The sequence below is a fragment of the Lingula anatina genome, chromosome 10 (assembly GCF_051362555.1).
Source record: "Lingula anatina isolate TDL-2025a chromosome 10, LinAna3.0, whole genome shotgun sequence".
Lineage (NCBI taxonomy): Eukaryota > Metazoa > Brachiopoda > Lingulata > Lingulida > Lingulidae > Lingula > Lingula anatina.
The window spans coordinates 2,907,253-2,929,212 of NC_141776.1; the positions used below are offsets into that span (position 1 = coordinate 2,907,253).

The 21,960-nt window shown below is 38.6% G+C and overlaps 2 protein-coding genes across 2 annotated transcripts; one reads left to right on the forward strand and one right to left on the reverse strand.

The window, feature by feature from the left end:
* The first annotated feature begins 1,436 nt into the window (after positions 1-1,436).
* On the forward strand, positions 1,437-7,534 carry LOC106160667 (uncharacterized). The gene is made up of 8 exons (XM_086997110.1): positions 1,437-1,658; positions 2,756-2,898; positions 3,302-3,455; positions 4,005-4,178; positions 5,376-5,473; positions 5,726-5,913; positions 6,578-6,717; positions 7,187-7,534. The coding sequence occupies exons 1-8, from the start codon at positions 1,563-1,565 to the stop codon at positions 7,280-7,282; spliced, it is 1,089 nt and encodes a 362-aa protein (XP_086853236.1). The 5' UTR covers positions 1,437-1,562; the 3' UTR covers positions 7,283-7,534.
* A 285-nt stretch (positions 7,535-7,819) lies between these two features.
* LOC106174435 (NFX1-type zinc finger-containing protein 1) lies at positions 7,820-21,934 on the reverse strand. Its single transcript, XM_086997105.1, has 4 exons — positions 21,764-21,934; positions 17,185-17,279; positions 10,712-15,978; positions 7,820-10,423 (listed from the first exon to the last, which is right to left on the reverse strand). Exons 1-4 carry the CDS (start codon positions 21,764-21,766, stop codon positions 10,236-10,238), a joined length of 5,553 nt encoding a protein of 1,850 aa, XP_086853231.1. The 5' UTR covers positions 21,767-21,934; the 3' UTR covers positions 7,820-10,235.
* Between the last annotated feature and the right edge of the window lie 26 nt (positions 21,935-21,960).

Genomic DNA, 21,960 nt, shown 5'->3' on the forward strand with positions numbered 1-21,960 from the left:
CCCTTCCCCTTAAGTCCAAAGTCCATGTTTGCCACACGCCAGTGTATTAACTTTAGACTAAAAAGTGCAGCCATCTTGTTTTTAGCTACCATATTGCTTTTCCACTCGGGCTATTGTGTTAATTTGTCTCTTGCTACTAGATAATTACATGTGGTTTGTACAATGTAGGTATGCCTCATCTTGCCTAATCTTTTGTAAGGTGCTATCCAGACTGCTTTTGTAATATTTATTATATTAGAATGGATAATGGTATCGATACTTTTTCATAGACGTGACTTGCCTTCATTCAACGTGTTGCAAGTTCACACTAAGCTCAGCCAAATATCCAAGTTTTTTTTTTTTATTTTTTACTTAAATCACTTTTATTGTTTCTGTGACATTAGCTATCAGTTTTTCTAGGTGTTTATATAGCAGTTTTTGTTATTTGTCAATATGAACATAAAAACCGATACATGCACATGTGTACTAGAAAATTAGAACTTAAATTTTGATGCCTTAATAACAGCTTACAGTTGGTTATCTAGTCTATAGTGCAGGATATTACATGAAGCTTAGCCTTTAAATGTTAAGAAAAGATTCTTCAGAAAAAGGTATTGTGATATTGATTATGGTAAGTAAGACAAGGAAAGAAGAATTCATCAATGAAAAGGCTGACATATTGATCTCTGTTTTAAACCAGTCAGTAGGGGAAGCCTAAGAGGTGATCCTAAAAAAACACCTTGTGTTGAACATGATATTATATACTAAGTATTGGGGACCTTTGCTGACCTTATAAAGGTCAAAGTTCTGGTCAAGGTCACATTTAAGGTAATTGTGGTTATGATATTGAACAAAGTGTGATAAGGTTTATACAAAGAAGGAAGTGAACATTTGTGTAATAAGTTGATTATGTGAAATAAATGTAGGAATACCGAATTAATGGCATTCTATTGACTTTTGTGAAACATACATATATGCCAAAAAATCTTTTCCAATATCATAATTTCTATTCACTTTAAAATAGCATAATATTGGACAATTTCAGAGAGATTATTGGATTTTGATCGCGCTGACAAGTTCTTTTTGACTTCTTGATAGTTATGAAGTTTTATGCACAAAACTGCTCTTTAGTAATTTAACAATTAATGTTATGAGCAACTAAACGATTTTACAGTATAGTTTGAAGGATTTTCGTTTTTTTTTTTTTTTTTTTTTTTTTTCAAATCACATTTGCATGTTATGAGTACATCTCATTTAGTGGTCCACCAATCGGATTATATGCATGTTACTCTAGAAAAAAGAGCCTGAAACACATTCTTGTTATCTCTTCAATGTATTAAAAAATTGTGTCACTCGATCAGTCGACATTTATTTTTAGTCAATGTACTTGGCTAGAAAGAGATAAATATGCAAATATTTTTTGGCTTAGCCGAACGTGCGTAAGTACACACATTGACAGGTGTAATGACTCAGTGAAAGAAAATTATCAGAAAGAGCAGGGGGTGCTGCCCTCCACTTATACAGACGCTGATAAAAAGTCTGGTTCCTTCACTGAGAAGTTCACATCATTTGAGCTTGTTAAAATGGAGGGTTCCTTGATGGGGTACAACTTTTTAGGTAGTTCGGGACTAAAGGTGTCCAACATTTGCCTGGGTACCTTGACATTTGGAGAGCATAAGGTATTTTTTATTTTAAGGTTATGGTTTAGAGTGTTTCTGTGGTTTAATACATGTAAGAATGAAAATTACTAAATTGCTTTGTTTATGTAGAAATGATCAAATAGAAGTGAAAATGTAAAAATTGTCCACTGTAATTTGCTGAAAAGAATAACGGAAAAGTTTTTTTACGATTTTGAGAGCAATTGATAAACTAAACCACATGTAAACAGATCATCCTTAAAAATTACTGGTATAATATTTACGATCTAGTAAGAGTAAGCTTGACCTAAATTTTTAACCTAACGATTTTACTGTTACTTCTTATCCTTAAGTGTATTACATTTTCAGCAGCTGTATATATTTTGTCACTTTATTAAGCAGTGGTGGATTTAGAGGGGGGGGGGGGAGGGGGGCGGTCAGGGGGTCCTGCCTCCCCCCCCTCTTCGGTTTCTGAAAAATATATCACACCAATATTTCCCTCTTGAAATTAGAATTTTGACTAGCTGAATCATAGTTCTAAACCGTGTCAAAGGGCACCGTTTGCCCTCCAAAACACCTAACCTTTTCGAGTCCCCCAAACCCCACGCCATGGGTCCGAGGCCTGTCGTTCCGGAACTCCCCCTCCCTTCAAATAATCCTGGATCCGCTCCTACTTAGTGCTCAGGGGCGTCTCGATAGTCCAAAGGTTCATTGGTCCGAAGGTTCATTGGTCCGAAAAGCGGTAACACTTTCATCGATTTTTTAGTCAAGGGTTCATTGGTCCGAAGGTTCTATAGTGAACATTCGGACCAATGGCAGAAATAGGGTTTAATTGCAGTGTCCCTATTACAGATAACGCCTTTATCACAAGTTATCGCCTTTATTTAACATTTCATAGACACAAATTTACAGATAACGGCCGTCATTTTTATTTACACATTTTACAGACACAATTTTACAGACAACGGCCATTACTTGTATTTACATATTAAACATGCATAACCTTTTTACCATAATCATGTAATATATATATATATATAGGCCTACCCTTATTTAAAATTTGAATTACAAAATACACGTGTATGAAGTCCAGTGTGTCTTTGGTCATGTAGCATGGTTTAACTGTGTATAATCAACAGGAAGGTCGGCCCGGTAACCTGAATGAGACAGCCGCCCACGCCATGATGGACAGGTTTGCCGAGTTAGGAGGAAACTTCCTGGACACGGCCGACATGTACCAGAGAGGAGAGTCCGAGGAGATAGTGGGAACTTGGCTTCAGAAGTACTTTACTTAAATTTCATTAACAATCTCCAGCTGGTAGAAAGTTTATAGTTTCTTAGAGACTAGACGTGATTTTACCTTTTAAGACATGGGTTGTCGGCCCTCAGGCTTTAATACAAGACCAACTCAAAAAATTGTTCTCTGCAAACTATTTCTTTTCTACACAGCATTGGTACTTGCTGGTGGTACATTCTCAGGAGGTGACCTTCACCTCTCTGGTCTTCTTTATTTGTGAAAATCGTGATTACAAGAAAAAAATAAGAGCGGCTAAGAGTAATTCTGAATACTTGGGATAAAACAAAAAACATATTCAATAATGCTGTCAACTCTTAATACTGAAGTTGGTAAGAAATCTTGTCAATAAGGACATATTCTGTTCATGATTGAATTCATTTTGCTTCAGACAAGATCGGGAGAAATTCGTGGTGGCCACGAAAGTGTTTCTGCAGATGGATCCTAATAACCACAATAGTGTAGGATTGGGCAGAAAACACATCATGCACGGCGTGGAACAGAGTCTGAAGAGGCTGCAGACTGATTACATTGACCTCTACTATGTAAAGAATTACTTTTTGTTTGTTTAAGCAATGTATATACATTGTACATAGTGTGCATAGCTCATTGATCTTAAAAATTAAAGTTTTTTTTGTTTTCCAGCCAAATAGTAAATTTCTTGAAACAAAATAAATTTATCCAACCCACGTTGCTCATTTTTCTGAAAAATGAAACGATATATTTTGGTATTTCTTAAAGTAAAGCTATTTTAAAACTATATGGTGACATTTGGTTGGGTTTAGTGGTTAAGATTTGACATGTCAATTCACTTTGAATGCATTTAAACGGGAGACTTATTTTTCAGGCTCCCGTTTTTTATCCTAATACTAACAGCAACAATTCGACACGTTTCATGGTCAGTTATATTAGGCTCCATTCAGAATAGGGGACTAACTAGTCCGAGGGCTAAATATGGCCAACCCTTCCCCATGGGATATCTATTCAGTGTCTACCAGCGAATTAGACGGCAAGCTTTGTAGTGGGTGGCCATGTTTCACCCCTCGGACTAGTTAGTCGCCTATGCCGAATGAGCCCTTTTCTTTTATTTACAGACCCACATATGGGATAACGCTACTCCCGTAGAACAGACTCTCCGCACTCTCAACGATCTTGTACGTGCCGGTAAAGTTCGCCATATTGGCGTTAGCAACGTGACGGGGTGGCAGCTACAGAAGATTGTGGAACATGTCAAGTTGATGGGGTTGGAAAGCGTCGTTTGTCTACAGGTATGTGTTGAATTTTAGATTAACCTTATTATTAGTATCTATTCGTTGGTGGACCCTTATGGTGTTTACGGGGTTGGAAAAAGTCATTAACCATTAGGGTTGTGTTGAAGTTAAGATTAACCGTGTAATCATACTCTGTAGGTTAATAACTAGTTGTATCACGTATAGTTCATGAAATGTTTGGTTAACCGATAGTCTTCATAATGTGGTCGTGGCCCCAGATAATACACATTTTGCAGACACTGGCAATGTCTTCGTCCCATAACGGATCTAGGGGGCCACAGCAAGCACGCTCCCCTCACGTGCCCACGGACCCCCTACTTAGCAATGGAGTTAAACCAATCTCCCTCTTCTCCCAAAAATACATAGGGGACGAAACAACACGAAACCAAACATGTGCCCCAACCTTGTTCAATTACATGGCAAAAGTGCCATTGACTGGTTTACCAACGAGAAACATAGAACAGGAGGCCCTGGAGTTAAAACGAAGCTTCCTTGCCGCATCACGCTGTACGTGAAACTTATTCCCAGCAAAACACAGAACGCTGTATAACGTTTTTTGGTTATGATATCGTTATAATAACGTTCTTTGTTTGGTTGGTTTCCGTTAATGTAGAAGGACACCTAAAGAGTACCGCATTCATTAATTTTCGCGCCTGTGCTAACGTAGCAGTAAAATCCACTAAAAGGATACCAAAACGCACATTTCTAAAACAAACTTTTCCCGCCGCCATCCACTACTGGTTCAGGTGCGCGGAGTCGTATTAAGAGAACTTTTTTTTTTTTTTTTTTGGGGGGGGGGTGTTATATGAGATGCTTACCCTCTACCACATATTGATTTTTAAATAGATATTCACAGATCTGTCTTAGCTTAAATTTGTGGTTATTCTTTGCGCCACGTCAGAGTAAAAGTCCAGTAAATAAAATAAACGGCCGTGGCGGAGGGTAGGGGATGCTGGTAATCAACATCCAATGTCAAGGCCGTCACACCTCCAGGATACCATGTATTGTAACAGAGTGAATAATCAACGAGAAACTGGTACCTAACCCAGGGGTAGTGAAATGTATTCATTAGTTTCTAAGAATGAAAATAAATAAATAAATAAATAAATAAATAATTAAAAAAATATAAAGCTATTAAGGCGGTTTGCACTATACCAGACGTTTGACACAGTTTGTAATTTTTCACATCTTCAGCAACAGTACAGCTTGTTTACCCGGGAAACAGAATATGAACTATTGGATGTGTGTATGAATGAAGGGATCGCGTTCTTACCATGGAGTCCTTTGAAGGGGTAAGTCAAAAGGAGTCTGCCATTTTCCTCCTATACCTTAGAAGAGGCGACTAGATGAAAGGCAACTTACATGTATAGTTTCAACCAGACAGAAAGAAAACTGGCCTTTTTTCTTTTTTTTTCGGCCAGATGCGAGATGCCGCCATGTTTTTTTTTTTTTTACAAAATTTCTCGCTGGCCAAAGACGGGTACTGAATATAAGTTGTCTGGCCATTTACTTCTGTTTAATTAAATAAATAATATTCATTTTAGTGGTCTTTTAAGTGGAAAATTCAAGCGGGACATGGCAGGACCAGGCGATCCAAGGGCGAGCAGAATTGGCTGGGCAAGTGAGAAACCCGAGACACGGCAAGCGGAGAGCCACCCCTGTTGGGACCATTTTAACAATGACAGGACTTGGAACCTTCTGGAAGCCATGGAAAGAATGGGGAAGGAGCATGGTAAGACATTCTTCTGATCAAACCATAAGTGCTTTCATAGAATCGAACGGGCATGCAATAATCCAAGGACACAGATAAGGAGTACACTGTTTTACGCCAGACAAGGATGGCAAAATGCAAAGCCACACCACTTAAAATGATGTCATACACATTTTCTATCTCAAGGTGAAAGGCGTAATTTTTCGAACTTTGCAAACCAACAGAAACAAATACATTAGACAGATTTTGCTGGCAAGCATCACCGTCGCAAAGAACAACGATAATATCCTTAAGCATATTTACGTCCAATTATATTTCAAGTAAAGCCTTCTTCTCTATTTCAGCGTATTATTGTTGGTTATTATTATCATAATTACTGTTGTTGTTGTTGAGAACATTCCCAGACCTTATCGTACTAACTTTAGATCGAACTATCTCCAAGGGGATTCTCGCTTATTTGCAATTTTAATTTAAACTTAAGTTAAAACTTAAGCGGCTTAGATGTCTGTCACGCGTGCTGAAGCTGATAGGGATGATTATCGTTAAGCAGCTTTAGTAGGCGTCCCAGACATCTAAGGAATTTAGCGAGAAACCCCGTGGAGATGTATCGATCCTGTCAGATGGATCTAGGGATGGGAACCCTGTCGTTAATTGTTGTTTCAAATGCACGTCCACGACATTTCAGGTAAAACCGTGGCTCAAGTCGCCCTCCGCTGGCTCCTTCAGAGACCCACAGTGTCTGCTGTGATAATAGGAGCCACCAAGATATCACAACTGGAGGACAATATCGGGGCCTCCACTGGCTGGGAGCTCACACAGGAACAGGTATGAGATATTATGTTTGGGGTTTCTACTGGCTGGGAGCTCACACAGGAACAGGTATGAGATATTATGTTTGGGGTTTCTACTGGCTGGGAGCTCACACAGGAACAGGTATGAGATATTATGTTTGGGACTTCTACTGGCTGGGAGCTCACACAGGAACAGGTATGAGATATTATGTTTGGGACTTCTACTGGCTGGGAGCTCACACAGGAACAGGTATGAGATATTATGTTTGGATTTTTAACATAAGGGGCCATCTCTTCACGTCAGCTGGTCCAATTGAATGGAATCTGCTACCAGGTGATAGGTTCTAAATTGAATCAAATGCTAACTTTAAGAAAGAGTTAAAAACACATCTTTTGTAGAATCTTTATTCTTGATTATCTTACTTGAATTATATTTATGTGAGAATCAGGCTGTTTTTGTGTACAATTACAATCTTTTAAAATATTTTTTCTTTATTTTGTAGATGCAAGAACTGAACAGGATATCCATGCCTGTAATTCCATACCCGTACAAAATGATACGCCTGTTAAACAAGACTAGGAGAGATATGTCCATTTAAAGTGAAATTTAATAGGCAATCTTTTACAGTACCGTTAGATAATCAAACTTAAAACGGGACCGAAGTTGATGTCAAACCATTATTAAACAGAAATACAGACTTACATCAAATACATTGGACTACTTTTTGTATGTCATGTTTGATCCGTTGCGTTATCTCGAGATTGACTTGGAATATTAGGCATTATAATTCGTATTGGAATTTATTTTGGAAACTAATATGAATAAAGACAATAGATTAACGGATATAACATTCAGTGGCAAAGCGATTCTTCATTTGCTTCATTAACTTTTAGCGAAGTATAAAGAAGTATGTCACTTCAAAGAACATGGCAAATATTTAAGTTCAGTCTATGAATACAAGATCTCATTTTGAATCCTAGGTTCTGATATTTATTTTTATTGCGTCGATATAACCACGTATGCCATATTGCCTGCTAGCAATATTTGATAGAAGCACCTTTTTAATGTTAGGTTGGATAATTCTCTATGCATAACTGGTCATTTTTACAACAAAAAATCACACAACAAGGACGCGTTTCTTTTCTTTAAGCCAAACATTTATTCGCGTGTTCTTTATGATAATTTGATAATTCTGAATATCACACCTTTATTTCTTTTCAGACTGAATCCTTCTTCATTTTAATATGGCACTCTACTCATCAAGCAGTACACTTAAGCGATATGGTACCCCGGTATCTTCCAGCTCACATTAAGATGCCCGTACGTGTTATCACACGACGGTGAATTTTTAGCCTTTCCACAAGTTTTTTTACGACATCGCTCCCTACTGTTCAGTCTTGGACAAATAATGCCCGACATCAGTGTCTAACTGTCTAAATGATACAAAAAGTCAGCGACAAAGGCAATCTTGCTCTTGCAATCTTTTAATTGTGGCTGGTGGAAAATGTGCCTATAATAACTGCCGCCCTGGTAGAGGGTAGCAAGCGCGAAGGTTTCGTTTAAGCGTTTCTCCACGTTATAACTAACTCGTACAATATATCTGTATCGCTATAGTGTATCGCTCGATGTGAAAAGGACCCCATTTTTCTGTGCTTCATGAAACACTAAGCTCTTCTTTCACAATAAATTTTAACTTCCAGTTACACTGAACAAATAATTAATGGTAGTTTTCGAATTTTGTTTCGCGATTCTTTTCACCATGAAACAATCTACACTGAATTACGGTATCATCAGGCACCACTAGTCAATAGCTTCATCACAAATATTTTTGTAATAAATAAAAAAAGATAAAATAAATACGAGCATGGCTTCATTTTACAACATCGTACTTCTCTCCTCAAAATTTTCTGCATTAAAAAAAACTGACATTTCAAATCAACTATGTCTTGAATAGCCATGGTCAAAGTCAAGTAAAGAAATTTCCAAATGTAATATTACTTCACACTATTACTTCTGAATGCTTTTTAAATTTCAGACCTAAATTTCATGAGATAATTAAATAAACGATATAAAATATAATTCACATAATACCAATAATAATATAATATCAAAGAAAACACAACTGGGCCCACAAAGAGTTCAATTTAAATGTTTTTTTGAAATCTCATTGAGGATATGTAACCATTACGAAACAATTACATCACAATTATCATCAATTATCTTTTTATATCGCTATAATACTTCTTACTACGCATCCACCTCAACCATATGAAAGGATTAGTAGGAAAACCATCAATAACTACATGTAGAAAAGCACTCAGGAAACACAACCTCCGCTAGGACTAATAATTAATTAATAATTAACCATTTCATAATTAATGAATTATCAACAAAATCAACAAAAGCTAATATTATATTATCTTCAACGGCTCATGCCTGACCTTTCTTGAAAATTTAATGAATTGATACCCTTTCACAAAATCTAAACTATAAATAGCAATCATTCGTTTCAGAAAATCACAACCCACACACAAAATTAAATGCATAGAAGGATCACGTGTATAAACATTTAAAACAATACTAAGGCTACGTAAGAGCTGATGACGTACGGAGTCTGAAACCTTGGAAAACGCGATGGTGTGAAGGTAAACTTCCTGTGAATTTAAAATTAAATGTCATTTTAAATGATTATTACTCAGAATATTGTAAACATTTTACCTTGCCGCTACATGTAATAAGCTTCTTTTTTATTCCTAATCAGAAGGGTTCTATTTGCATGTCTTTATGGGCATATAGTCTCCATATGCCCATACAGACATTTTGTCCTATGCATTTTTGCCTGAAAATAATGGGTTTCACAACCCGGCACATAAAAAATAAATAAATAAATAAATAAATAAAACTTACATATATACATTTTGTGACCTTCTTAGGTTATATATGGTTTCACGCATTTTCTAATTTAACAGTGTTTATATCTATTAAAAACACATATTTAAGTATTGCAACACAACATTTTTCAACTGGTCTTTTACAAATCAAATTCAAAAACTGCCATTAATATCTAATATCATCAAAACGTCGTAAGAACAAGTCAATTCTCAAATCGCCCATTTAGTGGTGGGTCGAAGTTCACTTCTTAATTCACCAGCATTTTCTTTTTATCCAATTGTCAAAGTCTAGATGCTTTTAAGGGGTCTTCAAATAAGAACAGTTAGATTTTTGTGTTCACAACAAACAATTACATGACACACAATGTTTGACAGTCTTTGGAACAATCTCAATACAAGTACACAGCAATCATAATAAATACAGATGCCAGAGAAGAGTTCAATTTCTTCTAAATCACTTCACTTGCATTCACCAGTTCCAAGAAAATAAATCAAATTGGTTAAGATCGTTCAAATCATCCACGTCCCTACATTCCACTTGCAACACTGCTCGTATTCTACCACAATCCATCTCGATTCGACAAAAATTAATCACATTGATGTGATTGAAAATAGAGTAAACTGGATCCTTCACCAGACCTGACACCAGAAGAAGTTGAATCAAAATCCCTCATAATTTGCCAAGTTGGCTGCCTCTGACCATGCAGCGTGGGGAGCCCCATCCATTTCTCCAGCCAACTGATTGTCATCCCGGAGTCGATGACTCTGTCCACCAATACGAGCCTTACACTCAGGACATGTTGCTTCTTCCATGGCACCGCCACAGTCTCCGATTGCGTAGATATGACCTGTCAACAGAGGGGATAACTTTGTATTCATTAATTTCTATTTTGCTTTCAAAGGTGCAAGCACTTATCAACATTCTTGAAATTTGTACGAGACCACCAAACATTGTGGTACTTTCTATAGTAAAGATTGATGTTAATATATAAGGTATCTATACAGAATTTGTACAGAAAACCCAGAGGTGGAAAAGTTCACAAGTCAAGGTGGGAACTAGGATGGCCAAGATACATGTACAGGCTCACAAATGACCATTACTGTTTTGAAGCTGACTTTATATTTAAAAAACTTACCATTTGGACACTTAAACCAATGCCCCTGGGTCAGACCCATGGCTTGAACAATTTCCTGGCGTTCTGTGTCTGTGATTCCTAGCCCCGAGGCTGGACAGGCCTCCTTCACATCAGAGTATATTCTCTGCACTTTTGCCTCTCTTTCTGGAGAAAGTGGTTTCTTGTCACACAGTAGGGTTTTCACACGATCAAACTGATCAGATAATTCGGGAGGCAAGGTCCTCCCGCTGTTCTCTATTTGGGTTTTCATGATGAACCAGTTGCCAAGCAGGGCCAGGCGAGTTGTCTCTGCACTGAACTGGGTTGTCTCCTGCTCGCTCATGTGAGAGCGAGGCTGAACGACCCAGAAATGAAGTGAAGTGAGCTCCTTCATAATGTCCTTGAGTTCACTGGCATATTTCTGGGTTTTCTTTCGCTGTACTGCAAGCTTCAATTTCATGCCAGAGAGCTTTTTAATGAAGTTGATTTGATTCTCAATGAAGGCCAACTGATCGGCAGAAAATGTTCCACCTGTAATCTTGGATTCAAAATCAGCTAATATGTTTTGTGCATGTGTCAAACCACTTGAATCCCCTATGATGTTAGAAATTTCTCTTTGCAGATGTCTGCGAGTTGCAAGGAGTATGTGCATATCAACAGACAATTTCCTTTTCACTAATTCTATATTTGCTAACTGGGTGTTAATCTGCCTGCCATAACGCAGGTTTCTCCTAATTGGTGTCTTACACAGAGGGCAGCATTTCAACTGAATGCTCATGCTTTTTGAATCACTGCTGTCCATGGCAAAATACTGATCAAGTCCACTGACTTCAAAGTAGTGCTTGCAATCCTCGAGTTGTACAAAATGAGCGTCATCTTCATCCTCAGTCCCAAAGAATATTTTTGTCACCTCCTCGCGATTGCAAACTCGACAGAATTTGGGACATGGCTCACCACAAAGGCCAATACATGGATGTTTGCATCTCAGCATCCTGCTGCAAGGTTCATTACAAGGTGGACGGTCACATGGCTCACTGCACAGCTTCCTGCATTTGTGGTGCTTGCAGGCCCATGCACAGTCTTCCATACAAGGCACACAGGGTTCTCCACAAGTCTTTTGGCATTTGCTGTGCACACAGCGGTTCTCACATGGCCTCTGACAAGGGGGGCAGTTCTTTGTGCACGTGTCCTTGCATGGATGTCCACATACTAAAGTGCGATCACATTTCTGTTGGCATGGCATGTGCAGTCGCCCTTGTCTGCATTTTCCACATTCCCCAGCACATTTGTGCCCACACTCCAGTATCGCTTCACATCGTTTAGGACATGGGAAAGTCTCAGGAGTACGATGGCAGTATGTCGTGACAACATGACCACATGGCCAAAGACGTGGGTACACCTCATCACATTTCTTTGTGTGATCCTCACCACACTTGTTGCTGCACTTGTGCCCACAAGGCAGTTTTACATCACATGGCTGATTACAGGACACTAGATACGGGTCCACTGAGCAAGCCACTGATTGCTTATGGCCACAGGCTGGCATGACTTGATCCACCATCTTCATGCATTTGCCACATTTTTCAAAGCAGCGTTTTGTGCACTGATGCATCCTGTTGCAAATTGTCTTCCTGCATGGCTCCATGCATCTATGATTTGCATGCTCTTTATCATAGCTATGGCAGACCTTTTTGCAGACATGTCCACAAGGAAGACGATATTCACAAGGTAGCATGCACCCACCCTCTGGTGCCTTTTTAAAATCAAGATCTGTCTTGGCAAGAATGCCCTCTTTTTCTGGATGGTTCTGACAATACAAGTGCAGACCTTCTCCAATAGACCCATATTTCCGAAGGTCATAAATTATCTGGCTCCACATGCTATTTTCAGCTAACAGCCTGAAGTTTCCTATCACATAAAAACCCTTTTTGGCGCGTGATAACGCCACACAAATGCGGTTTTGAATAGCCAAGAATCCCATGATTCCTTCTGTGTTGCTGCGGACAAGTGATAGTAAGATGATATCATTTTCTTCCCCTTGAAAATTGTCTACCGAGGACACACGCACTCCCTCGAATGTTGTCTTGGGCATGATTCTCTTGAACTGCAACAGCTGGCCTGTGTAAGTTGTTAGAATGGTAATCTGCGATGCCCCATATCCCTGAAGGAGGAGATACTTACAAAGGGCAACGATAAACATTGCTTCATGTTTATTGGATCGACTTTTGTTCTCTCCATCCTTAAATTCTGGATAGCTATGGTTAATGAAGAACATATTTTTAGAAACGCCTCTGATGTCTTCAGCATCCTCAACACTTGGGTGGTTTTGCAGCTCCGGATAGATGTGCCTTAGCAATGTAGCAATCTCAGGACGCATGCGGTGCTGCAGCTGTAGGCAGTTAACTTGCATGCCATTGTTGAGCATTCTCTCAAAGAGAGACACATCAAGATTGTACTTCTTTGCCAGATCATAAACTGTTGGTGTTGGTCTCAACTGCTTGTGGTCCCCTATCAGGATGAGATGCTGACACGACTTCGTAAGTGAGGTCACAATGTGGGCCTCGAGTACTTCAGCTGCTTCCTCAACAATCACAATCTTGGGCTGGACTTCTTGGAGGATGCTGCGGTACTTGGCAGCGCCAGTTGTGGTCATGCCAATCACAGCAGCCTCTTTAAGAATCATCAAATCCTGCTGGTTCTTGACTTCCCTCATGCGTGCTGAGACTTCTTCATACTGTTCCTCATACCCTTCTATACCTTCCTTAAGGTGTGTACAGTATTTGGTAATCCACAAGTGATATAACCGCCATCTATCTTTGTCGGAAAGGGTCCAGACGTTGCCCACTTCCCCAGCTTCATCTTCAGACATTGCATTCTTGTTGCGAAGCCCATCTTTTAGTATCTTCTTGCGTTTTTTGGATGTTTGATTTTGCACTTGCCAACCCATATCTTCCCCGTCTTTGGTATTACCATATTCAGAGATGCTTAAGTTATCAAAATCAAGGGCAAGAGGAATATCAGAAATGACCACCCTCCTCCTCCTAGAAAAATCAGCTTCCTCTTCTTCATCATCAATTATCCTTTGCTCCTGCAACATGTCTGCTTCTTCTTCCACATCAATAACTTCCTCTTCTTCTTCTTCATCCTCGTTCCCTTCCTCCTTTCTTTCTCCTTCATCAAACCCTCTATAATCCCCTGGGGCATACAGGTTATTTCCCAAACCTAACCAGTCGACCATATTGGAATTCCTTTGAGAAGTTTGTTCAAATGGCCAATCCAACCCTTGAGGCTGTCTGAACTCTGTTAGGCTTCTGTAGTGGACACGGTCAATAAAAGGGCGTAGTGTGTCCTCATGCAAGATTCCTTGGTCTGTCTGCTCTATGCGGGCTACAATATTTTCCATTTGCAACTCTATTTCCTTCATCTCTGATCTTGCATCATTCAAACCTTCGTGGACCCCCCTTGGCACCTTCTTGTTTTGACGCATTTCATCTTTCAGGTTTCTGATTAAAAACTTCTCCAGAGCCTTGCTCTTTGACCTGCCCCCGACCCTGACAATGCCATTTTGTATGAAGGTGTGTATGCCCTCTAGGAACTGATCCAATGCATGGTTGGTGTAGCATACAACTAGAACAGGAGTGTCTCCACCCCACACAGCTTTATTGTGAAGGAGCGCCCGAGCAATCTTCAGACCCAGGTACGTCTTGCCTGTACCAGGTGGTCCCTGTATAACAGCTATCTCTTTGGTAAGGGCTGTCTTCAGGGCTCGCATTTGGGATTCATCCAGGTGGAACACCTCAGCACTAGGCCAGCGCGAGGTAATCAGTGCTGGCACCTGTTGGGCACTCTCAACTGCCAGACTGTACACTGGGAAGTCATCATTATCTGTACCATCTTCAAGTTGAAGGAGGGGTTTCTGTCTTTGGACAAGTGGGTCAACTGTTAGTGGACTTAAATCAAATGCAACTCTATACCCGGCTCTTCCCATCAGGTATTTTGGTGGAGCCACCTCCTTTTCACAGCGAACTATATATCTTTCCAATGGAAATTCATCCTCTTCAATGGTCTGTAGTCCAAAGAGAACATGGCGACATGCCTCAAAGTAAGCAGTTGTCTCAGCCATAATGAAGGAGGTGGCGGGCGAAATTCTGTGTACCTCTCCCATTCTCTGCTCAAAACGTACTTCTAGGAACCCTTCTGCCAAGTCTTTTGGACTGCGGTTGGCAACTGTGGCAAACAGAAATGTTTGGAAATGATCCAATGACAGGCATACAAGAGAACCAAAGATAAGTCTTTTAGTGGACTCCCACCTCACCCCCTTAAGTTTGGACACATCAAAACGTATTCTGTACACCAATCCATTTGCTGTACACACTGGATTAACCACATGGACATCATGGTAGATACGGATGTCTTGAAGACGGTCATCTCTTCTGTTGATAGATCCAAGATTTGAAAACTTTGTAATTCCCTCTCTTAAAGGCCGTACAAAATCTTCGCGCAGGAGGCGAAACTGGACATCAAGATAATGGTTGACATTTCGGTATCCACCAAGTGTCTTATTTGCTCTTAGAAATGGCTCTTCTTTCACGTTGATGTCATCAAGAGTGGGGAAAACGGGAACATTTCTGAAATCATCTGGTGGGAGCTGATCATCAGAAGCTACGGCCATGTCACACCCTGCACCGCCTTCTTGCTCTGTCTTCAAAATGGCTTCACTCAAGCTGTTTACCTCTGCCAGTTGAAGCTCAATATCTTCATCAATAATGTCACTATTCACCTGAAGTCTTATAATGGTGCTACCTAACATTGACAAGGGACCCAGAACAGTGGCTACTGCAGCCTGTGGTAACCTTATAAGTAGTTCTCTAAATATCTTTAGCATGTCTTTTATGGGCTCTTTAAATTCTTCTTGCTTGTAGATTGAACTTTCTAGACCCATCTGGGCAATGTACTTTACAAGGTGCTCACTCAAAAATTTGGAGTCTTTGACAATGTTCAGTAGCTGTATCAAAAGCTGGGGCGTCGAGCTGCATGTGCAAGCTTTAGCTAACAAGGCAAGGACAAGCTTGATCCAATCAGGTTTCAACGAGTCTGATGACAAGAGTTCCCGAAATCCACTTCTTGAGTGATTTAATGTGGTTAAAAGTTCAGAAGGTTCTTTGGACTGAAATTCAACAAGTTTACGGTACCCAATACCTGGTATCCTCCTCTCTGCATCTTGTCTTGCATGACTGCCCCCTCTACTGGCATTTCTTGGCCTACCATTGGCATATCCTCCTTGTTGCCTTGAACCAGAGAGGATATGTTACAAATATCAGTAACCAATTAAATGACAATATATATCAATTGGCAGCAAATTAGACAATGAAGTTGGCAAATATACAGATATTTTAATTCTAAAAACAAGTAAATTAAAAGAAACAGACTTAGTGTTTTAAAAACATCATAAAAAATATTTTTCCCTTTAACAATGGGTAGAGTCTATCAAAGAGAGGTATGTGCTTTTCACTGTTCCTTCTCTCCTTTGGTTGTTCTAACCAACCACATACACTGTATATACACTAATGTCAAGACATTTTCATCACTTTAATGTTGTTGTAAATTCGAAACAGCTCATTTAACAACAGCAATAATGAGAAAACCTATGAGCAAACTAAACTAAAAGTTATAAATAACTTTATTAGTTAAAAAGAGAAACCATTGTCAGAGAATTAAGCTCTCCTGGGTGCGGAGATCGAAAAGGAGAGAAGAGAGGAGAGTCGGGGCCATGCGGTGCGTTACTATTTCAGACAGAGTGTGGAAGCGTTTTAAGCACTGGACGTTGTAATTAGTAGATTTATTGTTGGAATAGACTGTGTTGATGTTCCGTGGACTGCACTGAATGCTTTGATACCATAAATTCACCAAGTTACGGCATAAACTAACCAAGATAGGAATCGGCGGCAAGTACTGTTACATTGCATTAGTTACTGTTACGTCATGTACTGTGATAATCTGGAAACTGATCTTTATTCAGTGGAAAATCTTAACTTTCGAAAATAATAAAGGAGACATTCAGAACATATGCAAATGCGCTGTTGTTTTTCCTGACAACCATCTACCTTTATCTTTAGACATACATTTTTATGATTACATTTTAAAAAAATTGTAAAAGTGAACAAGAGAAAAAAAGCATCTTGCTAATTATCTATATATAAAGGCAAGGCACACTTAATATAAAAAAAAAATTAAATATATTACATTTTATTAAATCCTACAAGGGATATAATAAATACATGATCATTCATAAGTTTCATTTGTCTCGGTTGCTTTGTATAAAAGTTATGTTCTTTTTAATAATATGCTCCAAATGACCGCATTCTCTATGTACAGTATAGGCTAGTCATTGGTAATCCAACAGATGTATGTTTAAAGCAATATACCCCCACTTTTTGTGGAAGGGGGGGGGGGAGGGACATAATAAATGGCCTCAGTATATGTTGTATACTCACTCTGCATCACGAGGCCACTGAAAATCTCCACCTCTGCCGCGTGATCTTCCCCTTCCTCTCCCACGCCAACCACCATTGCCTCTTCCTCTCTCCGCCTAACAAAAAAGAAAATCATTGAAGTTGTTAGAAATAAATTAAATTACACTCTGTCAATGAATCATTAACCCCATTGGGATCAAAAAGGCCCCATTCAGAATAGGGGACTAACTAGTTAGTCTGAGGGTCAAATATGGCAACCCACTCCAAAGCTTGTCGTCTTATCCTCTAGTAGACACTGAATAGATATCCCGTGGGGAAGTATTCAAGTGGGCCGGCCATATTTGACCCTTGAACTAGTTAGTCTCCTATTCTGGGAATGGGGTGTAAGCTTGTGTTATCCCCAGTATTCAGGCAAGGATATCCCAGAAGTATTCAAGTGGGTCAGATATATTTGACCCCAGGACTAGTCAGACCCTAGTCTTGGATGGGACCTTGGTGCTGACCTAGAAACCTCCCCAGGCAGCCCAGTAAATGAGCAGGCCTACAAAACTACCAGACTAGGCACCAAATGATCCCGAAATCGACTCTAGAACAATTCCTCCCCCGGACTTTTCCTCCCAAGGACAATTCCCCTCCGGACTCCCCCCCAAGAAATATATATTTATTTACAAATATATAGAACAAAGTGTAAAGTTTAAAACATTTCATCCATTTTATTAATGTTTTTAGTGTGATAATACAACTTCATCATGAAACAAATTTAATGTGTATCGAATCATTTTAACTTTTACAATTATATTTTAAGATTGTGCATCTCACGACTATTTGTTTTTATTGTAAAATCCAATTTTTTAAGTTGCAAATAAATACATATTATTATTATTATTATTATTATTATTATTATTATTATTATTATTATTATAATTGTAAAACAAATTCCTTTTTCATTGAGTACAGGTACAGGAAGATTTGATAAATATCGAATCAAAGTATAATCACCTATCCTTCAGGTAAAGGTTGGGTAAACAGATGAACAGGTAAACAGATATTTTATGAATATTTTAGTGGTGAGAGTAGAGGGTAGGTGGGTAGTGGTCAAGCAATTAAAAATAGTCAAAGGGATACCTGGATAAGCAAGAAAATCTGTTTACCACAACTCAACCTAGAGATGCACCTTGATTCAAGACTTACTCAACCAAGGGGGGGGGGGGGGTAATAAAGCAATTAAAAGTATGTAAAAATAACTGGTGTAGCGATCTCAGAATAATTATGCAAAAGCTGCAGTTAGAAGATATATTCACAATGCGGTCAGCGGTAGACTTAGAGCTGGCACATCGGAAAATTATTGAATTGTACAAGGTGATATGGAAAAACGACATCCTGAAAAAGCCAAAGCTAAGAACATATATACTCTTCAAAGACACCTTCAACTGGGAGTCATATGTTAAGTTGTCCATGAGTAAGTCATTAAGATCTGTACTATGCCAATTATTGAATTAAGATGTGGTATACTACCACTAAGACTTGAGACAGGCCGATATGTAGGGGAAGAGGTTTCCTCCCGACTCTGTAAATTGTGTCACATGAACTTGATTGAGGATGAGGTCCACTTTGTGTTAATATGCCCTCTATACGTGGACATATGACACCAGTTTTTGGGAGACCTGGACGGCAGTAATGTCGACAGGGAAGATTTAATTAAAACGTTAATACACATAATTGTAAATAAACCTAAAAACTTGGCACATTATTTAAAAGACAGTTTAAGTCTAAGACACACAGTCTTATTTAAGGCGGCACATGTGCTGAGTATACCATGAATTATAGTGTTTATTTCACTTCCAGCTTTAATATTTATGTATATATATTACTATGATGATGATTATTTTTTTTTTACTATTTTTATTATTCTCTGTTTCTGATATATTGTAGTATTATATAGTACGGTGACTTGTAGGCCCATGAGGCCGGGTGAGGCTCTCACATGTCACGTTAATAAATAAATAAATAAATAAATAAATAAATAAAAGTAACAGGTAAATCATCAAAGGGTTACCTGGATAAGTGAGATCATCTGTTTACCCCTCCTTTACCTGGAGATATACTTTGATCAGATTTATAATAAAATGTTCTGTACTTCTATCTCGAAAATTGTATGTACTTGTACTCCATGAAAATAATTTGTTTTATAAGATTTTCTATCCTCGAGTTGCAACATCACACTAAGAAATACTCAGAAAATGGATGAAAATATTTGAACTTTGTACTCTTTCCTTTATATTTGTACATAAATATATATTCTTTGGGGGCAAGTTGTCCTGGGGGGGGAATTGTCGGGGGGGGGGGGGGAATAGTCCAGGGGGAATTGTCCTGATACCCCGAAATCACCGGTAGATCGGACCACACTACCTGTTTTCAAGGTGTGTGTCAGCACACATTTCACTATCTGGAATTGATAATAATATTTTAGATGGTTATTGCCACCATTCTGTGTCTACTAGCTGAGTTTATGAAACATACATTTATAAAATCATGTTTTTCTCTCTCTTCTTACTGGTACATTTCAACATTCCCTACAATAACCCAAATAAGAGCCAACAAACATATCTGAATGCACATCATTCATTTATGAATTATTGTTCAAAGATGGACAAAACACAATTATTTCCAAGATACGCATGCAGGTATGTGGTTCTGGGCCTTTAGAGTAAGTGAGAAATGAACTGCATATATGCAGTAACATTCCATATGGGGATAATTAAAGTCATAATAACTCTTCATTTTGGCCAAAAATTGGATTTTCCTGGAGTAAACGGCAATTTTCCCGTACTTACCAATGGTCAGCGACCCCATTCCTGCATTCAAAGTTAATCCAGGGTTTTTTTCCTAAACGTACGGTTTTTTGTTAAAATCTCTTAAGAGATTTTAACTGACGGAACTCTCTCTGACATCGCATAGTCACTGTTGACCTACTTAAAACCGCGGGAAAAGCAGACAACAACAACACTATATAAGATTCATGAGATATATTCGTCTTTTTGTTAAAAATACATTAATATCCACAATGTGTGCCGTTCTGGGCTTTTTGTTATCCGACGCACTGTACAAAAACTCGCAACTTACGTCTGCGTCCGCATTAATGCGTTTGGCGCCATATGTTATTTTGGTCTCGAATGAACGCGAGAATCCGCGTGACACCATTACGTCATTAGCAACGAATGCCTTGATGAAAGCTTCGAAAGCCCTATTGACAAGCACAGATTTTAGTTTTACTACAATAACGGCCGTTTTAGTGGTAAAATACAATAGAATATATTTCCATGCGTTGTTTACAATGTATTTCATGCGGAATTTTGAATCTCAAAGGAAGAGTTATTATTGCTTTAAGCTCCATTATTGCAAATAAAAATAATTTCCAAAATTTTTGCTAATCTTTGAAAAAAAAAATTGGATTTTGGTTGCATTTTTTAAGTTTGTTCCTTTCCATTGTTTCTGCTTTGGACCGAAGTATCTATTGTCCCTGGCTGTTGCCCAGTAGGTGTAAAAGTTTCCTTTTTTTTGTTTTCAGAGACGTTCTGTTTCCTAAATTTAGTTAATCGTTTACTTTCACCTATCTCTTCAATCAAAACATTTCTTTTAATTTTTTATGAACTGTTTATATTTCATTCTTTAAAGTCAACACATCCATAAGATTTTCAAATTTAAATGTCTTTTTTTTAAACTTATATTATGAAGTGTATATTTACACAAATGCAAAAGTTGTAAGATGGTTATCAAACAAAGTTCAAGCTAGATAGGCCTATTTATACTTACAATATATGAATCAATATCCATTTAATTTAAAAAGTGTATTGTGAAGTAGTTATACATAAGACAATACATAAGAAAACAGATTATTTTGAAAAATAAACATGATAAATGCACAAACGACCGCTTCACAGCGATTGCTTCTGTTGCGACTGCTTGTCTTCTCCAAAGCAATCCGTGACGTAGAACTTTCATTTTTGACTCTGGTTTTTCCAAGGTAATCGTTTGGTATCTCCCCGTGAAAACATTACTAACCAGGGGCGGATTTAGGCCGTCTTCTGGGTCTTCCGGAAGACGGTCAGATTTTAAAGTTTACATTGACGGGTATCTAATATATTCTGTCGGAAGACGGTCAAAAATGGAGGATGGATTAACAAAAATAATTTGGAAGACTGTCAGAAAATCTCTCTGGATCCGCCCCTGCTAACACCATCTGAAGAACACACGTTTGTAAGTCTTATACTCTAAAACTACGACTAAGCACCTGACGTTTTTGAAAAATAAAAGACAGCAAATTTACACGTCCGATCTCAATCAAGCTGATCGAGACGCGCGCTGCAGCACTGTTCTTTCTGCTTCCGACTCGTGCACACCAGCTCCGACAAATTTGGGTGCTCTTTAGTAATTTAAAACTTAACTCTACACCACAGGTGCACCCACACTACGAAGTAACTCTGAAAGATTGTTACGGTTGAATTTCCCTCGAGGGTAAATCTTACTACCCGCAATTATGTTATTTAATCAGCTTAATTCTTGATCACCTTCTAGCCACGTCACGTTGATAATTACTCACCATCCGCCGTGAATAACTCTCTGCGTTTAGCTATCAGTTCACTATTTCTCTTTCTGGCTGATGGTGAGGGGCGTGTTGCTCAAACAGCGCAGGTTTCGCTTTAAGTACCAGGAAATATTTTATCAGCTGAGACTAAAGAATCAATGACGTCACGCCACGCTGAAAATAAACACTTCTGCGCAGGCGAATAGGCCGTA

Excerpts from the sequence above, each read along its gene's own strand:
- LOC106160667 (XM_086997110.1), top strand. The coding sequence starts at position 1,563 with ATGGAGGGTTCCTTGATGGGGTACAACTTTTTAGGTAGTTCGGGACTA. Across the intron at positions 3,456-4,004 it reads ATTACATTGACCTCTACTAT|ACCCACATATGGGATAACGC; the intron begins GTAAAGAATTAC and ends TTTTATTTACAG. Across the intron at positions 6,718-7,186 it reads GGGAGCTCACACAGGAACAG|ATGCAAGAACTGAACAGGAT; the intron begins GTATGAGATATT and ends TTTATTTTGTAG.
- LOC106174435 (XM_086997105.1), bottom strand. Across the intron at positions 15,979-17,184 it reads CAGTGGCCTCGTGATGCAGA|GCAACAAGGAGGATATGCCA; the intron begins GTGAGTATACAA and ends CTCTGGTTCAAG. Across the intron at positions 10,424-10,711 it reads TTGGTTTAAGTGTCCAAATG|GTCATATCTACGCAATCGGA; the intron begins GTAAGTTTTTTA and ends CTCTGTTGACAG.